The sequence below is a fragment of the Chrysochloris asiatica genome, unplaced genomic scaffold (genome assembly GCF_000296735.1).
Source record: "Chrysochloris asiatica unplaced genomic scaffold, ChrAsi1.0 scaffold00052, whole genome shotgun sequence".
NCBI lineage: Eukaryota > Metazoa > Chordata > Mammalia > Afrosoricida > Chrysochloridae > Chrysochloris > Chrysochloris asiatica.
Genome location: NW_006408570.1, coordinates 19,019,746 through 19,027,932, shown reverse-complemented (window position 1 = coordinate 19,027,932; position 8,187 = coordinate 19,019,746). Strand labels below are relative to the sequence as shown.

At 43.2% G+C, this 8,187-nt stretch overlaps 1 protein-coding gene across 1 annotated transcript; it reads left to right on the top strand.

Moving 5' to 3' along the window:
* Window positions 1–3,164: 3,164 nt before the first annotated feature.
* Window positions 3,165–7,576, top strand: LOC102835949 (chromosome unknown open reading frame, human C2orf74). Its single transcript, XM_006863005.1, has 4 exons — window positions 3,165–3,338; window positions 4,292–4,473; window positions 7,293–7,372; window positions 7,443–7,576. The coding sequence occupies exons 1-4, from the start codon at window positions 3,165–3,167 to the stop codon at window positions 7,574–7,576; spliced, it is 570 nt and encodes a 189-aa protein (XP_006863067.1).
* Window positions 7,577–8,187: the final 611 nt, after the last annotated feature.

Genomic DNA, 8,187 nt, shown 5'->3' with positions numbered 1-8,187 from the left:
TAGGTCCACCCAATCCGCCATCTTGTTTGTTCTCTTCTCTTGCATTTTTAATGTGGCTTTCCCCTATTCTGCAAGACATACATTTGCTTCTGAGAGGATTATGATTTTTACAGAAGAAAACAAAAAGCATCAAAGCTCAGCTTTTGGTATCTAAAATAGAAGTTTTGAATCCACTGCAAGTCTTGGAAACCAGACTCGGTCAGAAATCATTGCTTCTCTAAATTCTAAACACTTTCTCAAGAGGTAAGCCTGGTAGCCTCACACAATGCAAAGGCAGGGCCTGTGACAGGAAGATAGTCCTATACATACTGAGGGAGAGAGGCCAGACAAGAGCTCTCTCCCTTTCCCTTCCCTGGAAGGAAAGTCCTGGTCCCACACAACTGTCCAGCCAGGATTCTGGCACACAAACTTCTGAGTCCAAGGTCTCCCACCCCAGGCACAGCCTGAGGGCCACTCAGAGAGGCTTGGAGGGCAGCAACATTTAGGAAGCTGGCTGCAGTGGTCTTGTGTCCCTGAGGGATGTGCAGGCGCTGAGGCCTGGGGTTGGGAAAAAGAGTTGTCAAGGTGGGATTTTTGAAACCAGAGACTATGGTAGCCTCTGAAGTGAGAGTGTCTAACTGCTAGAGGAGAAGAAGAGATTCCACAGAGGACCTTTGAGCTGGTTCTAAAAGATGCACAGGAATGTTACTTGCGGAGAAGGCCTCTCATGATTCTGCATGGGACACTGAGATGTTATACCAGAGCAGGGAGGTGGCACTGGAGAAGGAACAGGTATCAGGGCCCAGGGGCCAAGCTAAGAGTCCAGGCATGGTTCCAAGGAAGACAGGAAGCTGGGTGTGTGGCAGAAGAGAGATGCAAGCAGACTCTGACTTCTAAAGTTTTGAGTCTGGCAGCAGTGTTGCATCTTCATCTGTATGCCCTGACCAGATGATACATGCAGAGCAATGACCAAACCAATTGTCTGTGAGTTGATTCTAACTCATGGTACCCCACGTGTGCAGAGTTAGAGCTGTTCCAGGATTTTCAGTGGCTGTGACTGTTTGGAAGCAAATCACCAGGACTTTCTTCTGAGCTGCCTCTGAGTGGATTTGAACTACCAAACTTTTGGTTAGTAGTTCAGTGCCTAAGCATTTGTGTCACCCAGGAACTCCTTAAACCTACCAAACCCACTGTGGTAGAACCAATTATGACTCATAGCGAGTCTATATAGGATTTCGAAGACTAAGGCTTTATGGGAGGGCAGCCTCATCTTTTTCCCTCCAGGTGGCTGGTGGGTTTGAACCAACAACCTTGCAGTTAGCAATCCAACACTTATCCCACAACACTATCAACGCTAGACATTGACATATCCTGCATAATCGGCTTTAGCCTGAGCCTTCCAACAAACTTTACAATGCTTAAACACACGCACACGCACACACACACATTCATTCAACATTTGTGGAGCATCCAAACCTAAAGCAGCCCAGTCCATGCCTCCTGAGGACAGTGTCTATCGCTTCAGCTGGGCCTGCTAGCAGCTGCGTGTACTCAGAAAACCTTAACTCCCCTCCTGCCACCACCCTAACCAGTTCAGAAAACCCCACCTCTCCTTGTCTTGGGCCTTGTCACTCATTCTTATCTGAAGTTAGATCCGGGGCGGGGTCTTCTTCACTCTGTTATGGTCTTGCTTCCTAGTCTCTGGTCTGTGGACCAGGTTTCTGGGTGTATGATGTGTCAGGGCTAGTTGGATAAGGGTCATTTAGTCTGGCAAGGACACCATGAGGAGGTAAGTTGATCACTGGTCTCAGGACTAAACCAGTTGCCGATGAATTGACTCCAACTGCTGGCAACCCCATGTGGGTCAGAGTAGCACTTTGCTCCAAAGGTTTTCAATGGCTGGTGTCTTGAAACAGATCCTCAGGCCTTTTTTCCTGAGTTAATAGCCAAGCTTGTTTATCGTTTGGACCATCCAGGAACTCTGACATCAGGACTAGAGAGGGATTTTAGAAGAAGGCAGTGAACCAGTTGTTCACTGCCTGTGAAAGAAGCAGGAAGAGAAATCAGCTAAGGTTAAGAAAGGATAGATGGTGTTTGGAGAGAAGGAAGAAAATGCTCTCCAAAGAATAGCCAGAGTTGGTGCCATGTGACCTCCATGCCTGACCCCTGGGAGTTGCTGACAGGCCAGGGCTCAGCCCAGAGGACCGTGTAGCAATTCTTCCTTCTGTGATGGGCTGGGTTGGAGCTCTTGTGGAGTGCCTCAAACTCTCCGGGGTTCATGATTCTATGATGTCACTGAAGAGAGTAAGAATGGGGAGCCCAGTTGGCTCCAGCTGCTCTGATTCCTCTTTGGATTCTGATGGGTTTTGGGGTGAGGGGAGGTGAGCTGAGAGATCACACGTGCCCCAGCTCAGTCTCCCCTCAGGCCACCTCAGCCCCACCACACATATGGAGAAGAATTAGCCAGTGTGAGTCAGCCCCACCGAAACCAGCACAGCTTCCTTTACAGAACTGATCCAGAGAACAAGAAAAACAGCCTTTTATTCTTCTGTTTTTAGAGAAGACTAAGAAAACTGTATTCAAGCTGAGCAGGACAACCCGTGATTGTGAGCGTGGACGTGTCTTCTAACGAACCCTATGAGCTTTGAAACCGCAGCAGTCACTTTCATCGGCACGCTTCCAATTTTCTTCATTATCATCCTACTTTTATTGGCGATTTCTTTGTATAAATGGTATAAATCCATGCTGAGAAATTGGGATCAAATTTAGAGTCACAATAGCCAATATATCTAGAAATGTACAAAACAATTTAAAATAGCAGAACAAATAATGCTGTAGCTATCTAGTTTTCCTATTTCAGGGTTTTAGAAATGTTCATTTCTTGTTTAGAAATGAAGCGCCCTTTTCTGTCCTTAAAAATCAGGGTGATTCGGCCTTTTTGTTTCTCTTTATTTCTATGTTTTCAGTTTCAAAAACAACAACGATGAAGAGACAGAAGAAGTATCTTGTAAGGATGGTAATGGAGATGAAGACAGTTCCGTTGCACCTGTGGAGTTGAATGACTCAGGAGACCCAGAAAAGTAGGCCTATCTGAGCATGTGGAGAAGACCTTTTTATGTGAGGATGGTGGTGAGGGTGCATGGACTGTTAAAAACCCAGCTGCTTTCTTTTCCAGGACTATCCTCATGCAAACCATGGATGAGGATACACCGGAGAGGCACGGCATCCTTGTGCAGAGACAGAGAAAGGTGGTGATGGACATACCCTTAGACAACAAGGAGGACCTGGACAAGGGGAAGGAGGAGGCCAAAACGATAAAGGAACAAGAGCCTGAGAATGCTGGCGAGTCTGGCCCACAGGTGATGGGCTTCTCTATCTCGAGAGCAGCATAGGCAGAATGCATATGACTGAAAGGAGGTAAATGACTCTGTTGAGGTAGAATAACAAGGAATGGTGTTGCCTGTGATTGAGATTGTCCCTGGAATGAGCCCAGTGTCCAGAAGCCTTTAGATCATCCTTCTTTGCCTATCTGCTTATGATGTTAAGCCAAATATATATGGTAAGCCTTAAAACTTGCTCATTCTTCATTTTTACATGGTATTTTCTTCTTAATTTCCCTTCATTTTGTTTGCTCAGAATCCTATCTTTGAGCCAGAAGAGCCCTTGGAAATCCTCTAGGAATCCAAGTCTCTTGTTAGAAATGAGATGATTATTCCAGGTCACCCCTCCCCACTGGCCGACCTTGGAACCAGACCCCATGTCCCGTCTTCCTTTAGTTCCAGATCTTTCTACAACACACAGACATTGTCAGGGCCTCCTTGAGCCCGCAGGGGGTCTCTCTAATAGAACAACTCACATGATCTCCAACCATATACCCCCATGTCCTGCATGACAGAATGATGGTCCAGGGATTCTTGTATTTGCCCAACATGACTTTATAATGACCCATTCACAGACAGAATAACCCGTGTCACCAAATGGCTTTTGAATGTATCATTGTATGTGTGTTGTTGGGTGCTGTCCTGCTGATTCCTCACATACCACCCTTGTGTAAGTCTATAACAGAAGGCAGGGCTGCCCAGTCCTGTGCCAGCCTCACAATTGTTTCTAGGTTCAGGTTAATTGTTGTAGCCATTTTTCAACCACAGAAATAGAAAAATGAAATTTGATGGATCATCACTGCTTTCCTCTTATCATTTGGAGATTTTTGTTTTTTACTGTTTTTCAACATGTGGCTAGCCTATATTTTTAAGATCAAGGCTTGCTGCATTCTTAAACTGACAATGTAATTATTTGTCTCATTCTCTTTCAGGGTGAGAGTTTGACAAAAATTGGAATTCCTATGGATATTGAAAACCAAAAAAGACCCTTAAAAGGAGTGACGTTTTCCAGGGACGTAGTAGTTGTGGATCTTTGGAAGAAATACCCTACACCTCAGAGCTGTACTCGAGAACATGAGAACATAAAGAGAAAAAATGAAGCTCCAAAAGCTAAGTATGAAAACAATGGGACCTTGGACCAACAGTGAAATGATCAAGCATGCAAAATCTTGTTGAAACAGCTAAGTATTGGGGAATTGAGCCAATGCAGATAGTGTTTTTACCCTTACGCAAAAACAAGTGGGCTACCTGCAAAATTCTGTAAGTAAAATTACTCAGAGATGAAATACAGTTTTTTTAAAAAAACTGAAATCTGAGTTTGAGAAATTAATTATATAGTAAGTCTTTATAGAAGTCTGTCTACTCAAACGCTTCTAACATGTGAATGAAGTTATTTCTGTATGTGCAGATGTCTGCTAGGTAAACCATATTCAAGGGGGGGACTTTTGAAACTATGTATTTATATAATATTTAGTAAGATTTTATTGTGTTTTCAGTCAGTGTTTACACAGCAAATTTGTTTTCCATATGTCAGTTTCTATACAAATTGTTCAGTGACATTAGTTACATTTTTCACAATGCATCAGCATTTTCATTATTTGCATTCTGGTTGTACCGTTTCCCATACTATAGTTTCCTTACCCCCTAGTCTTAAACACTATGTGTTCTTAAGGATTACAGACATTCATGACAAAATAACATTGGTCTCTTACTATGTAATCCGCTTTGAACTCACCCTGAAACCTCTCTTGTCCTAGCTTTTAAAAGATTTATGAAAAAAAAAAAATTGCCATCAGCAAAAATATCCTGTTAATTTAGGCAAGTCCTAAAATTATGCTGTTGTTGATTTCAGTAGTTTGAAATTGGCTGTCATATTTCAGAAACCCTGTACAGGGTCGCTATGGGTCTGAACCGACTCGACGGCACTTAACAACATCAACATATTTCATATTTGAAATATTATAGTAAAGACCTGCACAAAGTCACCCAAATGACTGTAATAAACATATTAAATGTGTGTTGTGTGTAAGGGGAAGCAGAAAATACAGCCTTTGATTCCGGTCGAGACCCCTGAATCAAATTTATTGAGCATGACTTAGGGCATGAAACCTAAGGCCTGAGGTCAATGTTCTGACCCCATTTTTGAGTCTTAATGTCAAATAACCCCCTGAATACCTGACACAATTCTGACACAACTTTGATATGCCCATCAATGCCCTTCAATATGAAAATTCTGGGAGAGTGGAAAGATATTTTGAGTCAGGAAGATAAAACTTCAGAAGGGCCTAGGAAAAGGGCGTAAAGAGCTCTGTTCTGTAGACTCTTGCTCTTGACAGTGACATTAGGTGCTGGGCTGTTTTCTGTTACTTTCTTTCCTTTTTCCTAGCCTGTTAGACCTGTGGAGACCCCCTATTGTTTCTGCAACATTGTGCTGCAATTTTTGAAAAACTATCACAATCATGATGATTCATGGTGGTAGCATACCTGTGAAAGCAAGCCCACCACTCTTTTGCCAGTTTGTGGTATTGTGGTGGTTTGCTTGTTGTCATGATGCTGGAGCTGTACCAGCAGGAGCACCATGTTAGACAGGTTTCAGTGGAGCTTCCGGACTAAGACAGACCAGGAAGAAGGAAAGGTAGACAACTTCTAAATGGTTAACCACTGAAGACCTTACGATGCATTTGAGTGCTGGAGAAGAATATTAAAAGTACGTGGATTATCAGAACAAAGAAATTGGTGTTGGAAGAATTTGTGTTAGAAGCCAGAATGCTGAGACTTCTTCTCTCATACTTTGGACTTGTTATCTGGAGTGTCCAGTACGTGGGGAAGGACATCATGGTTTGTAAATTGGAAGGTTAGCAAAAGAGAGGAAGACCCCCCAATGAGATGAATTGGCACAGTGGCCCCAGCAATAGGCTTGTGCATACAATTGTGAGGATGGTGCAAGATTGGTCAGTGTTTTGTTCTGTTACGATGAGGTGGAACCCACGTGATGACACCTAACAACAATGGAAGCAAGTTACGTGCAGTGAATTTTTTTTTACCTTCATAAACTGTTGGTTTTGTCAAGTTCTTCAGATTCAGACAGAAGGTGTTTCTGATAACATACATGTCAGTTCCTTTCTTCCACCTTTGTTTCTCTTTGTGTCTCATGCTGAACAAAACCACTTTTTTCACTGCTATAACTTTATAGTAATTTTCACCTATGACAAACATATTTTTCTGGCATATGCTTAATAAATGTTTGTTGAGCATGTAGGAGAATAATCTGGAGCTAAATGTTAATTTGATTTTTATTTGTCTTGTTCCTAAATATGAAGTGTTTGCTAGCTGCAATAACATTTGCTACTAAATGCTTTTACATACCTGGTACTAGTCAAACAGTTTTACTATACAGGATCGCTATGAGTCAGAACTGAGGAAGTAGGTAGATGGCGAAGGAAGGAAGTAGATAGTAGGCAAAGGAGGTAGATGGCAGATGCTGTTTATCTCACAATAACTATTCTCCTCATCTTCCTTGGGAATAGATGCTCCAAGTGTCAGCTGGGCACATGGCTTACTAGAATAAAGATGATACTTCCCAGTTTTCCTTGCTGCTAGTGAGACAGAGGGGGAAAGGGGTCCAGAAATCAATAATAAACATGAACCACTTATTGAAATCTTGAAACCATAGTCTTGAGGAATGTTGAAGCCTGCTCCCCTCCTTACTTGCGCAATTGTAAAGATGTGCAGGATCTGCCCAGAGTGTACAGCTGAGCAGCCACGTCCTGGGATATGCCATCAAGAAAGACCACCCATAACAATTCTGAATTTTATGGGACATTCCATTAAGGAAGATCACCCATAAAAATTATGTATTTTATGGGACATGCCATTAAGGAAGACCACCTATAAAAATCCTGTATTTTTACTTTTTTGTGAGATATTTTGCAGGTCGGATTTTACCGGTGCCCTAGGCATAACTTTAAAGGGCGAAATTCCAGAAGCAGAGGAGACACCATTCCTTGGGAGGGGTTTGAACCAGGGTCCTGAAGAACCATACATGCACAACATTCCATAATAAATTTTGTCTGCCCCTTCAAGGTGGAATCCATCTTGAAGAAATGCTGAGCATGAACCCAATTAGCATGGCTCCTCCTAAAGGGGCCATTTCCCAGAAATCTCCACCTATCCCTTTGAATAAGCATGATGCCTTTTCCCTACCCAAAACTTCTTAAACCCCAGCAAAAACTTTGATCAGGGCGCGATGGGCGGTGCATGAGACAATGGGAAGAGGGGGGTTAAGAGTTTCATTAAGCCCTCCCTGTTGCTGCTTTACTCATGTGGAAACCCTGCCTTACCTAACTTCTTAAATCAGTGGAGCGGCAAACCCCTTCTCTTAAAGGGCAGAAATGTGGCCGGCGCTAAACATATTGCCATGTAATATGTTCTGATCAATATGATCCAAACAAGAATATTGGGATGTGTCTTTAAAAGTTGTGGGCGTACTCCTGTGAGCACGGGTAGAGACTTGGTTGGCTAGCAGTGCGGCAAGACCTGGGGACTCCTGGGCCCAGAGTCAGTGACATAGCCACAGAGGACTAGAGTGGACAGTGAAGCGTCCAGCTGATAAGAAGAGAGGTCCTATGCAAAGAACACCCACACTTGCAGATAATACCCACTTGACCTGGCTTCAGTGACTGGATGATCAGAGCTCAACCAGAAGAAGAAGGAAGAGGAAAATAAGAGTAATCTGATACAATATGATGAACTTGACCTATACCTAGGGATGCAGTAGCTCAAAAGAGGGAATAAATCTTCACAGCAAGAATCATTCCCACCCCCTTCA